The sequence below is a fragment of the Alternaria dauci genome, chromosome 9, assembly GCF_042100115.1.
Source record: "Alternaria dauci strain A2016 chromosome 9, whole genome shotgun sequence".
NCBI lineage: Eukaryota > Fungi > Ascomycota > Dothideomycetes > Pleosporales > Pleosporaceae > Alternaria > Alternaria dauci.
This window is the reverse complement of record NC_091280.1, coordinates 2,477,789-2,495,083: the sequence shown is the minus strand read 5'-3', so window position 1 is coordinate 2,495,083 and position 17,295 is coordinate 2,477,789. Positions and strand designations below refer to the sequence as shown.

At 48.8% G+C, this 17,295-nt stretch overlaps 2 protein-coding genes across 2 annotated transcripts; both read left to right on the top strand.

Moving 5' to 3' along the window:
- Positions 1-533: 533 nt before the first annotated feature.
- On the top strand, positions 534-1,816 carry ACET3X_009490 (uncharacterized protein; the record flags this gene model as incomplete). Its single annotated transcript, XM_069455691.1, has 5 exons — positions 534-538; positions 596-612; positions 697-970; positions 1,021-1,721; positions 1,785-1,816. The coding sequence occupies 5 exons, from the start codon at positions 534-536 to the stop codon at positions 1,814-1,816; spliced, it is 1,029 nt and encodes a 342-aa protein (XP_069303567.1).
- Positions 1,817-6,654: 4,838 nt separating this feature from the next.
- Positions 6,655-8,463, top strand: ACET3X_009489 (uncharacterized protein; the record flags this gene model as incomplete). The annotated part of the gene is made up of 1 exon (XM_069455690.1): positions 6,655-8,463. One exon carries the CDS (start codon positions 6,655-6,657, stop codon positions 8,461-8,463), a length of 1,809 nt encoding a protein of 602 aa, XP_069303566.1.
- Positions 8,464-17,295: the final 8,832 nt, after the last annotated feature.

Below are 17,295 nucleotides of genomic sequence, written 5' to 3'. Positions count from 1 at the left end.
AAGCCAGCGGGAGATTGGGGAGGGGTGGGGGAGCAAGCTTGGGCCAACCGCGTCGCTCAAACAGTCAGGCTCCGCCAAGCTCCGCGCAGGAGAAATGATGCCAACGATTGCTTTGTCAGTCGCAAGACCAATGATCATCGTTGCCAGCCAAGAATGCGCCTTCGGTAGTTAAAGAGGAGAATGGCAACTATGCTGCGATTTCGCAGGCGTGGGTGTGGAGACGCCTTTGATCGTGGTCGGGTTGGGCAGAGATAATGTTGGCAAATAGCACCGGGTAGGACCTTGATCGGCTGCGATAAACCTGAAAATCACGCCACGCCACTACGTTCTCCAATAATCGATGCACACGTCGCAAAGTAGCATGTCACTGACGCAAACCTCTCAATGTTTACGTCTTCGCGCATCGTACTTTGTCATCTGTCAATTCTGTTGATGCATCGAACGGCGCGCAGAGTTATACCACTGTGTCCGCAACAGCGTTACCAGCGGTCAGCTGAGCAAGAATCTGAGCGCAACGAGCATCCGTGTACAGAATGAGGTGCATGCGGCTTTTATGATGCATCTTCCGGGAGCAATCGCTGACGGGTCCGCATAGTTCCTCGGATCTGCCTGGTATGCGCCCGCTTAAGCCTGACTGCTCTTATCTATTGTACCGACTGGGTAATGGGATGTCTTTCCGCTAATCACTGCTGGAAGATCCACCACTGGTAAACAACGGTACTGCCGCAGTGCGACTAGTCCCCTACACAGAGCGTCCATCCTCTGGCCTCGAAAGGGACGAATATCAAGCCATCTCTGCCCAGGAAGAGTGTGCTCAGTTCAGCTTCGAAGAACTCAGGTTGGCAGATTACGAACGGGGACACGCGCCATCTGCCAGGCGAGGAGATTATAGTTCAGCAGTGCTCTCTACTCAGCCCTTACAAAGATTACGACGAACTGATGACAAGAAGCATAACAGCCATCTTGAGCTGTGTGTGCCCCAATAGCCCTATGTGCAGGTCACGCGACTGACACGCGTAGTCTTACCGGCCCTACGATTGAAATCCGCGTCGGCACAACGACCTCCGTACACGATTCTGCCGACCTTTCCGTCAATTGGTTCCTACCCAAGCGCTTGATCTCGCACCACTCACCTTTCCTTGCGGCTGCTTCTAACCGGGACTTCAAGGAACGTCGCGAGAACCTGATTCAGCTCCCGGACGACAAACCCACCGTCTTTGCGTTGTTCGTTGAATGGCTGTACTACGGAGGGTACACTACTGAACCACTGTTGGCTTACCCTCGCAGTAGAACCGTCGGGATCAGTATCGACGCCGAGTGCTGGGTCCTTGGCGATAAGCTACTGTGCACCGACTTCAAGAACCACGCTATGAAGCGTCTCTATGAACAACATACAACCAAGATCTTCAACAGGTCCATATCGACGAACGATGTGCAGTTTGCGTGTGATAACAGTGCCAAAGACTCGAAGCTTCGAGAATTGTATGTGAATTTGACTGCTACAAACTTTGGGAGACAAGATTGCGTTCAAGGAACCGTGGAGGAATGGGACGAACTTCTTTCGGATCAACCCGATCTGAGGAGGCTACTCTTGCAGAGTCTGCGTTCAGGCGCTGCTGAGCAGAACCTCGTGAAAAGCGAGGAGCACTATCTGGAAGGAGAAAATGCTCCTCTCTCATCTCGTGACACTTCTTCCCGTTTTCAGTGTGTTCATCGATCAAGTAAGTTACGTGCTTAAAGGCAAAGCGCTAGAACACTACATAGGAGCGGGCTAAACTACTTAGAAACACAAGCACAGACGCGCGACCCTAGCTGATCGCCTCAATACGCTCTACTGACGTCGAAGCAACCAGTAGAACCGGCCGGTTCAGACGGTCTACAGTTGTTTAGTGTCCTGATATCGACTGAGCTGAGTTACAAGCGAACAATAAGATAGTGCGGTAGCGGATGCAAGAAAGTGCTGGCAGAAGGCGCTGCACAGCGTCGAGTTGAAGTGGTTTTCGAGGGGGTTGGCTTGAATGGCGATCGCAATCTCCCGAAAGGGTTTAATTTTGGAAAAGGGCTAGCTCCGTGCCACGATACATGAGTAGGCTAGATACTTTGGAACGTAGTGTTAAATCAAATCATCTCTCATTCTGTCTCGAGCTCCGGAATGAGATCGGCAGATGGTTCGCGTTACATGGACGCGTTTTCAGGGCAGATGTTACAAGTAACACAGGATTCTCTCCTTGACGGGCAGGGTGCACGATTACCCGTCCGGGAAGGATCGGGGTCGATACCACGGTGCATCATATACTAGGATTTTCAACAAAAGACATTTGCTGTCGGGGATCTTAGTTTTCCTACGCACAAACGAGTTTCTAGAGACATTAATCACCGGCAAATGCCGAAACCCCAATGGTATTAGAGACTAGGGAAGTTCGAAGGTTGATACTACGGGGCATCTTGCCCTAAGCTAATATGAACAGATCACCTGTCCAACCGTAAGCTCTCGCTAGCCTCCTTCCATACCTCCTCGCCCAGTGGAACGGAATCTTGTTATTCGGGTGTGGTTCGTGGAATTGAATGCTTCGTTCAACATCAACCTCTGTAGCTTTTGGGAAGAAGTTCCAAGCTGAGCCATGCGCTTTCTCTGCTGAAAAGCCTAACGCGACCATCGCGTGCAAGAAATCAAGCCAGGGTACCTCGCCAGGAAGGTCAGGACTGTGAGGGGAATGAAAAAGTGCCTTGGAGACTTTGTGCGTGCGTTTGTCGACTTTGAACATTTTCGTGTCCGCAGATGGTTCATGCTGTATTGCTATTTGTGGTGCAGGTTGCCCATTACCAATATCAATACCGCGTGTCTTGGTTTTCGTTGATGTTGCAAGTATGGAAGCACGATCAAAATTGCCAGTGACTTGGCTGGTGCGGTCGTGGCAGATCGGCGAGAACGGCTGATATATATAGTCGTCGACGGGTACAGACTTGACCGACTTCTCCGGTTCAATCCACTCGGCTGTTCGCTGAACTGCCCGATCACTGCCAAGCAGATCTGCTACCATGTCGTGCTGTGTTTTTCCGCGGTTATTAGTCTTGTAATGTACATCCACAGCTGCCCAAAACGCGTCCCGATTGATTTCAGCTTTGCGTCGTGCCTCCACATTTTTCTTGTTTCGTCGACGATGGACTGGATAGTTGAACTTCCCATCGGTGGGGTCGGCATACTGGTAGATGAGTGAACCTTCAAATTTTGTATTCACAATGGCGGGCCAGCCATCGAATCTCTGATTATAGCTGGACCTCAATTCATGTCTCTTCAAGTCCATCCCATCTTCGATTTTGCGCGCCCAAGGTTGGAAAAGATGAAGCTGATGAAGGCACTCAGACACTATCGAGAGTGAAGACAGATTTCTCGAAACCAGTGGGGAGATCAATGCGCGGACTGTGACATCGGATTGAACGAGCCGCTCGATCTCGTCTGTCACTGAATGCAAGCCGAATAGGAACAGCTGTTTGTCATCGAAAAGGATTGTAAAGAATAGCATAATACGTTTTACAGCATGGTCTTGCCGTGGCGGATTGTATTGTGTCTCGATCTTCGAGGACTTCGGGTGCTGTGGTGATGCACGAGAACAGAATTGTCGCCAAGGGGGGGAGGCAAAAAGCCCGACCTTCAATACTTGAATCAGGCCCTTCTTAGCTGCTTCGAGGCTGAAGCGTAGATCTTGAAACGCATTCATGAGATCGGCCGGTAAGTCGCGTTCTAGAATGATATCGTCTTTGCGTTGGGCGTAAATAAGGATTAGAGTTTCGACTTGCGTGAAAATGTTGTCAAAGGTCGCGAAGCCGAGATAGGATTTCACAACAGCATTAGCCAAGACTCTGTTCCAGAATAGTGGTCGTCCGTCCTCTCTCAGAGTAGGGTGCTCCTGACCCATTGTATCTAACAGCATCTCTTGACGATGCTCTGAAAGCTCCTGCACTGTATCTGCAAAGTACGAAGGATCTTCGCGAAGGGCCCACAGATGGTCCTCTTTTAGGTTGCGTTTAGCATACGTGATAGCCTTTAGACACGTGAGGTCCAGGCGAGCGGGTGTACGGTACGGTGCCTCCATTGCAATAACTTCAAGGGAAGTGAATGCAGTTTCTTGGCTTGCTGGCGGTCCGGGATTTGACACTATCTCGCCCTTGGTCAATGGAGACAGATCTCTCAACAATACTTCACTCCAGGTGACCAAGAAGCTCCATATGCGTTGCTGAATTTCTAGAGCCATGAGCCCTCGACCAGGATGCATGCCCACTCCGTTTGTCATATATTCAAACGCACTTTCATCGTCATCCCACGATACCAGCTCTCCGTAAGTATCAGAGTTTTTCCTATCATGGAATAGCATAGTATAACCATTGAGAAAAGCGGGTGAGTTTGCACCGCTCATTCCGCCAAGAGAAGCTTGCTCCAGGTCTGTGTGGACAAAGTCGTGAGGTTGATATCTACCGCGAGCGTGGAGAAGAATCAACATATTTTTGGATCTTATAAGATCTTCGAGGTTGATAGATGGCCACATGTAAAGATTCTTCTCCTTTGACTGTTGGCGCCAAGCCTGAATGTCAGGCCGGTGTTGGCTTGGCATGTCCGGCCATGCTTCCATTAGCAGCATCCTTTTCTGAGAACCGGACTTCTTCATCCATCGCTTGCGTATCGTACTTTCATGCCGATCCACGATTTTTGACAACGTGTTATGATCTTTGAACAGCTGTTTGGCGTACCGAGCAGTTGCGGACCTAATGTCGTGCGGTTTTGGAAAAGAGGAAGGCCTCGGAACACCATCAGGGAGGCTCTCGAACATGCTCGAATAGTCCATTGCGACTATGCGCTCCGGTATGCGCGAATTGTACCGCTTTGCGGCAAAAGGACTTAGAGAACGATTCGGAGAATTGTGGCACGGAGGCTTCTTCAATGAAAAGCGGGCTACTGACAAACTCAACCAAAGCCGTGCTCATCGATGGTTCCCTAGAGGATGACGAGTTTTTCCGTTTGACCCAGCCCACGCAGGCCTGCTTCTGGATCATCACGAAACTTGAGCCCTCTTTTCTCGAGGCTTCCTAGCCATCGCATCATGTCTGGGCACAAGAGGATTGGTAAATCCGAAGAGTCTGCTAGCCAAAACTGATAAAGAAGGAGACAAACCCATGTCGCGGCTTGCAGCTGGGCAGATACACCAGCCAATGCGTTGCGAGGCGAGCGGCCGTATGTACCAGTAGCTGTCTCCTGCAATCTGGTGAGTCACAGCACTATCACACGCGCTGTGTAAGCTGCAATACGCATGTCAGCGTGCTTGACTGCAGCAATTTCAATTCACCGTGGCTATTGTAGTGAATCCTGTGCTTCTTGCCAACATTGATCGGTGTCCAGCCGATATCAGCACAGAACGAAAAAACCCAGTCATTCGTGCATTATCCTACTGTAGAACCCTGGTTATTGAAACAAGAAGGTGATGCAGAGAGTACGTTAAGACTGAAGTGAGGTATTACGTGTCCGCCTACGGTACTGATCCAACATATTATTTATGAAGTGACAGCGGGTTAAAAAATGATCAATCAGTCCCATAGTCTGGGCTGCATACCCCGCACACAGGAGCCACTGAGCGTTCACCACGCTATCAAACAATAAGCACTAGTTGCCGGGCATGATGAACAACAAAAGAAGGCTTGCAGAACGGCTGTACGTCACGACAATTCGAATTTTCGCTTAAATCTCGCATCGCAAAGCGCATCAACAAGCGAGATCGTCATTTAGTTTCAGAACGGATTGTGACGTGATTTTGCTCGAAAAGTGAACTCCAAATATCTGATTCTTGGGCAAGGAAGAACAGCGATCGTGATAGACATAGAAGGTTTAGTTGATGAGAAAAGCCAACAGCTGGAGTTATGTGCGTACCGAGTGCAACTCCCAGGTAAGCCGGTCTCCTAAGGGTTGTTTTCCAAACCTTGCAGCGGCTTGCAGTGCATTTGAGATTATTTAGAGTGCATGGAATGCAAAATTGATTGCAGATCCTGATTGTTACGTTGCTTACTTACACTGGATCATAGCCAATGTAGGGTGAGTCTATATATAGCGAGAGCTATAGAATTCCAGCCTAACGTTCAATTTACGCCTGATATGCATTTCCACCAAATATGGCAGTCGATATGAACACATCGAAATCGAACCATCTAGCAAACCCAGCTCTACTTCGCAAGATAGACCAACTTCGCGAGAAAAATGTTGGACAACACGTTCCTCTTCCACAGGTAAGCCGCCAAGGTTCTTCTACTGTTTTCCTCATTAAGCCGCATATAGCTCGTTGTCGTTGGCGACCAAAGCAGTGGTAAGTCGTCTCTTCTCGAAAGCTTGACAGGCGTTCCATTCCCTCGCGATCTGGAGCTTTGTACACGTTATGCGACACAAATAACATCCCGCCGTGACCCCGAATCTCGAGTGGATATAAAGATCATTGCTGGCCCTCATGCTTCTGATGATCACAAGAGACTTGTCGCCAGTTATCGTCCAGAAATTTCACCAACAGAAGACTTTCGCTCTCATCTGCGGGAAATTCTAAAGGAAGTAGGTTTGACCTAAAATTATACTTCATAGCCTGTTACGATTACTGACTATTTGAACAGGCGAATGCTCGAATGGGGATTCGAACCGACCTTACTTCATGCGAAGGAACTGTTTTCAGTGAGGACATCCTGAAAATTGAGATATGCGGTCCTGGTGAGGATTATTTAACAGTGATCGATGTACCAGGCATTTTCCGCAATCCGAGTGAGGGAATCACGACCAAAGCTGATATTCAGCTTGTCCAAAACATGGTAAGAGGCTACATGCAACATAGCCGTACCATCATCCTTGCCGTCCTACCCAGCAATGTCGACATTGCCACTCAGGAGATCCTTACAATGGCAGAGGATTTTGACAAGAGCGGAGAGCGCACTTTAGGTGTATTGACAAAGCCCGATTTGGTAACAGAGCAAAGCGCGCAAGTTAACATTTGCAACCTGGTTCTAGGAAAAAAGAGACCACTCACACTTGGATACTATATTGTCCGGAGCCGAGGTGCTGATGATGTGGATGCCTTCAATCTTTCGGAAGCGGAAAACATGTTTCTTAAGACACCCTGGAGCACACTACCCAAAGATCGCCTGGGTGCAGTTGCTCTGAAAGCACGACTCACTGAGCTGTTGGGCCAGATTACCCGAAAGGAATTTCCGAAGCTCCTAAAAGATGTTCGCAAGCAACTATCTGACTGCCAGGAAACTATGGAAGACCTCGGTCCGGCGCGCCACACAGAGAAAGAGCAGCGACTGTTTCTAAGTAGTCTAGCAAGACGTTTCCAGGAGCTCGTCGAAGCTGCTCTAAGTGCGCGATACTCTTCTCACGATATCTTCGATAAAGTAAAGCCTAGAATTATTACATACGTGGCCAATCTCACCGAAACATTCGGTTATGACTTTGCGCGGAAGGCACATCTACGACATTTCGAAACGACTGAGTCAAACGAAGGGGAGGAAGACGATGAATCAGACAAAGATGTTGAAGATGACCTGTCGGAGGATGCAAATGCCCGAGAAAGGGCTATTCTTCTTGAGGACATTGACCTAGATGAGTACAGCGTCCTTGATAGTATCATCAGCAAGGACAGCGGTATCGAAAACCCTAGAAGCGGCATCATGAGTTGGACCGAGAAGCTTTATTTGCAATCTCGCGGCGTAGACTTGGGCATTTTCGGCGGAACAATCCTTTCTAGCGCTTTCAGAGAGCAGTCCAACAAATGGCCATGCATGGCCAAGATGTACGTTAGCCGTGTCATAGTGGTCATCCACCGTTTCATGATGATTGCTCTGGACACGCTTTGTGCAGACTCATGCGTTCGGGAGGAAATATGGGCTTCAATCCTCGACGAAGTGCTTACGAGATACAAAGCGGCATTACATCAAGCAACATTTCTCGTTTCTTTGGAGAGAGACAAGAAACCATACACTGTAAACAACTATTTCAACGAGAATCTTCAAATCGTGCGCGGAAATAGGAAGGCGGCTATGTTGAAAGCAAAGTCCCGACAAGAGATCAAGAGAGGGTTTCACAATTCCGCCCAGGTCTCTGACAATCTGATCGTGGACCTTGAGGATGTCAGAAGCACGACCAAGAACAAAAGCAACGTTGATCACGTCAAGGAAGAAATTCACGACATTTTATGGTCTTATTATGAGGTCGCCAGGAAACGATTCGTCGACAACGTCTACCAACAAGCGGTCGATCACTGCTTACTTACCGGACCCAGAAGCCCTCTTGCTGTGCTTACACAAGAATGGGTTATTGAACTGGACAGTGAACGGCTGGAGATGATTGCAGGGGAATCATCATTGACAAAACAGCAGCGACTGACGTTGTCGAATAAGATTGAAGATTTGGAAGCCGCATCGCGAATTCTCGGACGCTGACATGGCGTATCGCTTCAAAAATACCCCAATTCAGCAGTAACGGTTAGGTGTAGAATAAGTATGGGCTATTCTTCCATTACATGCGCTAGCCGTTGGAGTCTGGCATGTAATATCTTTCGATGCTATCGTTATTGTTCTACCTACAATTCTCCTGACTTAGTAGCATCCTGGCGCTAAGAAGTGAAAGAATTTTTTTTCACTATGAATTCAATCTATACCGATTTGCTCCACTCTTTGATTGATTGTTCACATGAATATAAGCGTATGTTGTGGGTTACATCGCACTTGCGTTCTAACCAAGCTTGCCTATCCTGATATGCTATCTTGACATCATCTTTGCTATCCTACTATATCCGGTATGATATGTTGTATATCGAATAAAGCTAGAATCTCTTGTCCTGATATCAGGATAGACATCGGGATAAACTGCTGGCTCTGTTTGGCCAGATGTTATCTTTCCAATTGATAAGATCCGTATCTTCGAGAAAGCGTTGCAGAGTTCCAATCGCTCCAACCAGACCTAACCTATATGAAGAGATGAATCAGGCCTAGTATAAAATACCACGTGAATTCACCCCCAATACGTCTTGAATAGGTGTCGCACGGTCAGGTGCGGGTATCGTAGACGGAAAGTTTCAGAAGAGTGTATGTGTTGTATGGCTTGAGGCCTGTAGGAAGGCCTCGATGAGGCTCCCATACCTCGTAAAACAGCTTGAGAAACAGTCCACCTAGCCTAAAACAAGAATGTAGAGACAGCAGTGGTGATCCTCCAGTAGGAATCTGAGCTTGGTCGCTTGTTGCATCGCACATCCCCACCCGAAGTGAGCCTTGAGTATAACCATGTACAGCCACAGACGAGGTTCGCGGTCATGTCGTCCCGGCGCCTCGGTAGCAACCGGCTCACAGTACGCTTATGCCGACAGAAAGCCGTTGTAAAGCAGAGGGCAGTAATTTGCAGTACAATGTCACCTGCGCTACAACATCTACCGTCTGTCGTGTGAGGATCATGCGACGCCGGGTGTCTACGTCTTGAGCAACAACTTTGACAACAACGATTAGCAGCAATGTTAGAGCGCCACATAGAAACGAGAATAACCAAGGCATCGTGACAAAACGCATACCAGGGGCGAGATGCACCATGAAGCATACAATCCACCGTCCGTTACCAACCACGTATGACGTTACCAGTGTTGACAAGTTAGCCGATGCAGAGTTAGATACATTTCCGCGCTGCCGAAATGGCACGTGCATTGACCGGCCTGCTAGCTTGCTACGCCGATGTAGACGATCCATGTTGACTATCGCATCTCCTGGAGCAAGACTTGGCTAGCACCGTCCTTGGTTCGATGTTGTTCTGCCTCTTATGTTGCCAGGACTAACGAACCGACAGAATGAACGATACACTTACCACGATCTTCGCTTCGCTGTCCCACGCCGTTGTAGTAGGGCGATATTCGACGCAAGAGGACGCTTGCTAATAGTGTAGTCGGCGGGCCGGCTTGGCTCGTGTAGATGTCGTGTATGAGCAGTGTAACGTACATACTATATCTCGCAGGGTCACAGCCACTCACATCCTTCGGGCTGGAGACAAAGGCAGGAAGACGGTAGAGTGACAGGGCCTTGGCTTCGCCCCCGCCTTCTTCCCGTAGCAAGCGCACCCCCTCACGAACCTCAAATCTCTTTTCGTTGCAATTAGACGAATTGCCACCAGACTGTGTTTCACTTGACATTCTCCCGCTCAATCTTCACACTTCACCAACCGAACTTATCGTCAAAAGCAGCCATCGCCATGAGTGACTTGGCACCCGGATGTGCCCATTGCAACAAATCAGCCACTGAATGCAGTCTGCCAAATCTCCAGCAATGTTCAAGGTGCAAAACCACGGAGTACTGCGGGCTCGACTGTCAGAAAGCCGACTGGAAGATACACAAGAAGACTTGCGCTCAACAAATCGATGCCAACGCTGGCGACCCACCTAACACCGTCCACCGTACCAGCTACTCAGCACCTCGCCTCAAGACTCTCGAGCAGCACGTCCCAAATCCCTTCACTCTTCTGGATGAAGGGACGTATCTACGCCGTCGACCAGAGAAAGACGTTTACAGACTACTCATCGACGCATTCCGCATGCGCTCAGAGGACGACATGAAACTCGAACACAAACCTATGCCCGACAGCATCTACAGTGGTAAATCTTCAAGTATCGGGCCTTTCAAGAAGTTTCTCTCTCTGGCAACCACCAGGAAGGGCTTGCTGCCACCATGGTGGACCGCCGAACACTACCGCGGGTGCGAGAAGTTTGCTGAGAGCGGGGAATGGAACGACGTGAGAAAGAAGGTCACTAAGGCTCAGATAATTCAGCATTACGGGGATGATAAAGCACCGATGCAACTACGAATGCTGGCCGAAGCCGTATACGGGGTAGGACCGATGGGCCAGAACGGTGCAGGGATGCGTAGGGTACTACGTGAGATGGAGTCAGGTGACTCTGGAAAGAGCTATTTTATGAATATGATAGACACCAGTCAGCTCACGGGTGGTGGTGGTCGATGGTGAATCAATTGAGAAAAACCGCCCCTTCACTTGCCCGTGCAGACTAGACATGTTCAATCTCACTAGATACGCTTTCAGAAAGTACTGACCATTCACTGTGCAATTTCCATATCTTATCGTACATCTTCGCCCTTCTCCTGTATACAACACAAAAACATGGCAACATATCGCTACTGATGATCTCCCATCTAGAGAGAGCAACGTATCGGCAAGCGACCAGTGCAAGGTCTTACATCTCGCGAGGGTATATCCGAGAAGTCACTGAGCGTGTCTTTGGCGTCGATGGTTCACAATATTGTGCATTCTTCACGTACGTATATTAGAAGTCGAGCCACAAAGCTGCCCGTGGCCTACTACTCTGACCTTGCCTCGATTGAGTGATCTGAGCCAATGCGATATTCTCAGAAGACCCGCCTCATATATATATGTAGAAGCGATGTAAAGATACAACTCTCGGGTGCTGTATCTGCGTATGGCACCAAGCTATAGCCGTAGCTTCAAAGTAGTGGCGATATCTGTGCAAGCAAGGAACGCTTTCCAGGGCAGTATGATAGCACTATAATTATAATCCTTTGGCTTAGCATGTCGTACATGCTTTTTTGAGGCGAGGTAGTTGACTTAATCCCTTTCAGCCAGACGAAAAACGAAGACCAAGTTACTAATTGAGCTATCCAGTCCAGAGATAATGCTCATCATGTTCAGAATCATTGCTACTGATAGCAATAACGAGTCATCTAACCTCAGTGATTCTGACTGGAGGCAGATCAGGAAGCTGATTGACTGTGCTACTAATCACGGAAAGAGAAGGAGCATCTCGCAGCTAAACCGAACTATCGTGACGCTATCTACCTGGTCTAAGCTTGTGCATGGAAGGGATTGTATTTCCGCGTGAACACAAGAAGTCCGATCAGGCCTAACGTAGTTGTCCATGAAGTGGCCGAATAGCTGATGACGAGCTTCCATATCTGTGAGAGCCTGCTGGTAAAGCTCAAGTTCGGGAGAGTTGGCTGGTAATGTGCGTTTGAGGGCTCTGTCCAGTCTTGTTAGCTGGTCCGGTGAAGGCATAGCAGACTCGACTGGGGCAGGGCCGCTGCGAACCTCGTAATCGTGAAGTAAGTAAAGAAGCCTCGGTGCACAAGAGACCAACGTATCGGCCGCTCGAAAATGATAGCGAAGCCTCCCAGTGTAGTGTCTGATCATGCCGAAAACCATGTGTATTGCGTCTCTACTGCTCCCTATAAGCGGGCTCTGCACTGAGTCTGACAAGGATACGCATGAAATTTAATCTTCGACTTGCATGTGCAGAGTGGCACAAATCTGAGACACTGCTCTTATGCTCCCGATTTTGTAACCATTCGAGGAGATCGGGTTCTGTAGCAATTCTGAGTCTAAGCGAGCAGTGTACAGATCACCGGACTGAACTCACCAACCACTTTCTTTGTCTTAGCAAGATAAGAGACACTTTTTTCGAAGTAAGGGTTTGAGATGGCTCCCGTATTTTCTAATCCTTGGGGGTGCGAAAGCAATGCACTACGATGCCAGTCTCGCAGTGTGATCTACAGTATCAAGAGAAGAAGAAATATCCACGACTTGCGTCAGAAGTAATCGTAAAAACTCAATAACCTTCGTTTTCGGACCCGCATTGGACGCAACCCAGAATATGTGCTTTTGCGGGGTAGACTGCAGTCCAATCGCTGCCACGGTCTCACCGCCTTTGTCGTAGTCGTACATATACGCCGATTCACTCAAGAAGATCCTCCTAAGGTCCAGAAGGGGCAGATGTGCAATGCTTTCCCGTGAGTGTGTTGCGAAGTGCACGTGACATCTCCTCGTAGGTTCAAGCGTATACAGTAGGACGAGGGGTTCGAAGAATTGGCTGAGCAGACGTTCTTGCGGGCTGTTGCGTGGACGATTGTGTGATACAGAAGCCAGTCTGGGGCGTGTCTCTGAGACTCTCTTCCGTTTCGCCATTCTCGAAACAAGGCGCGTTGAATGGTTGGAGAGTCAGAAATGTGCGAAGGCGCAAATGCAGCTGGGCGAAGCGATCGAGTGAAAACCTGATGACGTGGGGATGGAGGGCATCATGCTAGTTCGGCGATCGAGCCGCCCGAACACCGTAACTTTGACACCGGTGTAACTTCAACGCGTTATGACCCCAGCTCCACAGGTCCAATTCAGGAAGCAACCAAGGAAATCGAATCGTATGCTATAACCAACACACTTATTTGTTTGCGAATGTGTCCCAGAACTAAGTAAACGCAGTGAGGATATCGCTTTATGAACGCCGACGCTAACCTATTGTGGGCATTGCGACAACTCATGTTCGCAAACAGCCGAATACAGCTTAACGCGGCATATGCGACATAAAAGATCGCCATCAGTGCATCACCGAGATATTCGCATTGCTCCAGTATTCTGAAGGTGCGATCGATTATTTTCTCTCCTAAGAAGTTTGTCCTAAAGCGATGAAGGAGTGTCCATGGGCCTGAGCACAAGCGTAGCTAGATAGCCGATGGCCGTCAATCACTGGGAATGGAAACGTCTTATGTGGGCAGCCCAACCCGCTTCAGTTCCATCGAGAACAATCAAACATATTACAGCTTGCGCCCTACTTGATCTTGATGTCTTACCTGCAACAATATGCGGACTAGATGCGCATCAAGTACACGATTCGATGTGTGCTGCTCTCGTCGCTGAACTTTGCTTTGCTGCAACCCAACCCCACAACCTTATCCAGTTACACGAAGTGTTCACTGGTCAGATAGCAATTGATCCACTCTCATCTCATAGTGGCGGTTCGTATTGTTGCCGGACATAGCCCACATCTTCTGGTGCCTCTACGCGTTCCAGCTAGCAGGCTTACTCTGCCAATCGCACATGATCAAGTGAAGCATGGGAACATGTGGCTTACGTACAGCATAAACTCAGCCCATGATTCGGTTTGATGGGGAAGCTAGTGAGCGCTCGTGGACATCCAAGGAACAAGTGCAAAGTCTTATCGCTGCATGATCTCGAGGCAATGTTGTACTAGCTTTGATCTCGGCATCCAATAGGCCTGGACAAACCTCCCAAGAGGTCCGGCATTGATGTATTGCCACATGAATCTCCTGACATTTGATCTGTAGTTTTGGTGGCGTGTAGAAGAAGATTATCAGGCGAATCTTGTTGTTGACACAAAAAGTGATGGAGTCTCTTGTCACATGGCTGCCGTGGCCACCAATGATGAGTAGTCGCCAGTTCCTCCGAGCTTTAGGCTTGATATTCCAACCAAACACCCATGCAAGCCACGTCGATCCAAGATCGGTTTTCGTCAAGCCATTAGAACTATTGAGCAATGTAGTCGAGCGCAAGACCAGATTCTAGGATACACCAGCTGAGCCAAAGTTTGGCAGTGTTTCGGCCTTGTTTAAACATGATCTAGGTAACAATCATCGCGTCGACAGAACCACGCCAAAGTGCGCAGAATCGAGCATGCTGTTTGCATTAACGCAGGCGTAATCCCTTGACCCATCTCCTTGTTTTCATCCCATGCAAGCCTCATCTTCCAGCAAGCTCGTTGCTAAACGCCCAGCTTGATCTACAAAGCGGTCTCCGCATATCCCAAGGTAATGCAGATCAGCCGCACCAAGTGCGGCAAGCTAGGCATACACAGTGGCCCGGGATTGACCGAAACAACACCTTGTAGCCGACAGGGCGACGAGACTTGTCGATAAGGTCTGTCAACATTAGCTGTACGTAGGAACCCTGGTCACCACACCTCCAAAATGTTTGCTACGAGCCTTCGTTGGCTGCTTCACAATCGCTTTCCAGGACCACAGCATTGGTCAGTGTCGCAGTATCCAAGACTTCGCACATCGCGGCTCGACTGTTCGACAAGGTACAGGATGTTTCTAGCCATGCGCCAGAATTACCTCGAGCCAACAAGAAATATGGTTCGCTTCCAGATCACCACCATGAAGCATTCGCTTTACGTATGGCACGTCTTATCTTCAGACCCATGTTTTGGTTGGATCCTCGCCATCCGCAATACACGACATTGGTCTGTTGAGGCATTTGCATTTCGAAGCATACGCGCCAACTTGCAGCATGCACACATGTTATGCACAGCGATTACGTAGGGTATGATGTGACCCATGTCGCTTGCTGATTGGACTGCAGCGAAGCGCTACCGTTGCACCGCATGATATGAATGACGTCCAAGACTCACTCAACCAACTACAGTCTTGATTCAAGTACCGCGAGGAGTTCGTTTTCCGCTCATTCCCTCCCCATCTATGGACAGGTCTCAGTTCAAAGACGACCATGGCCGCCAAAGACTTTATCCATGATCTTTCCGAGTAAGTCCCTACTTTCGAGGCATACCAAGACAATGAGAGGTAGAATACGACTACTACAGTCCCTGGCGTTCGATTCGACCGTTGCTGATATGTTGCAGATATTTATTCGCTGGTAACTTGTCAGATCTTACCTTGACCTTTGGTGAGAAGAGCTGGAAGATCCACAAAGCTCTCGCCTGCTGTCATTCTACATGGTTTCAGAAGGCTGTCAATACCGGCTTCGAAGTAAGTGGTTTGAGCCGAAACCTGAGCTTTTGATGACGTCGTATCATAGGAATCGCAGAGCGGAGTGATCACTTTAAACGATGATCCCGAATTCGCTGATGCCATTGACTGCATGGTGTCGTACTTCTACAAGGCCGGTTACAACGTCTCTCAACACGAAACATCCGAACCCCTCCTTCATGCCCAAGTTGCTACTATCGCTGACAAGTACGACTGTGCATCGCTCTATAAGCTTGCAAGGACTTCATTTGCAGGCACTGTAAATGCTGTCGATTGCAACAACTGGATTTCCGTTGCTGCTTTTGTCTACGATCACACGACAACAGATCCGCCAGCTCACAAGGAGCTGCGCGGTTTGGTTGTCGCCGCCGTTACAAAACGTCCTAGTGTGTTGAAGTCGATCCTTCAACTGGAAGCCGAATCAGGACTTCTCCGTTCAACTATGGATTTGGCGACCGACCTCCTACTTAGTGGGCCCTATATGTCTGAGAGGAAAGACCCTGCTAAACATATTTTCACATGTGGCAAGTGTCGGTATGCTCATGTGGGACCTCAAGATTGCGCGTATCTGGCCTCTCGAAACAGCTACCATCATGGGAAGGCTTGCCCAAATTGCGGCAACCGAAGTGGGGTAACGTCTAAACGACACGCTTACACAGTTGAGATGGTTGAGTCATTTTCTTGCCCTTGTTATGACGGAATCCATACTCTTGCGTCTGTCTCTGACCTACAGCCCTCCACCTCGAATGAAAGCGGTTGAAGTAGACAGACAAGCAACGCATACCTTATAATGCTTCCTACCTCAGCGCGTCTGTGTGAATGCCCAATCCACTTGTGACATTTTTCGTCTACGTGTATGCCAAACTGAAAGGTGTTTACTGTGGAAGCAGAGAAAGCTGATCCACAGCGGGGCGCCTGTGCACACAGAGCGAGTTGGCATATCTTGTGTGCCGAGTTGGCACGTGCTTCCGGTAACACGGACACGGCGCGATTTGACATTAACGACAAACTGCGAGGCGGAGCGGAATGCGCACAGCACTTAGTCGGGCTAAAGAGGTCGAAGTAGGCGTTGCAGTCACTGCCGTCAATCGAAGCAGTGCTACTTTCAGAGTGCGTGAGCTTTCGCATGTTGGCAGCTTGGTGCTGCGTCGTTGTGTTGTGATGCTTTGAGCCAGACGCTAGAGGCTTCTCGTTGTCGTAGGGGCGTCAACTGATCGCAGCCAAACAAAAGTGGTTAGTAACTGTGAAATAAGCGGTTAGCTGCACCCATTGCGTAGGCGTTCAGATCGAGTTATACACGTGGAAGCTCTGCATAAGTGCAAAGACCAGATGCAAGGACATAACATTGTGGTCGCTACTTGCGGTAAAGGTAAAGCATTACGATCTGACAGTATACATGATGGGAAGCTATTGAGATATAGGAACCATAGATGATTTGAAAACGGCGCTTAGCAAGAGATGTTCTGTACATGCGTCAAGATCGACAGTCAATCACAACCTGGAGGCCTTTATATGAAAGGGCGTGACAGCACACAAATCGTGTCATTTTGACAAAGCAAGACATATTCTTTTATCAGTACCGAGTTACGTTTGCGATCAGCAAACGAGGGCAACATCTCTTCTAGCCTGTTTAGCGGCGTACCGTTTCTGATATGGAGAGCTTTTGAATTCGAACGTCATCAATACAATACTCATGGTTGAATCAACAAGGTATGC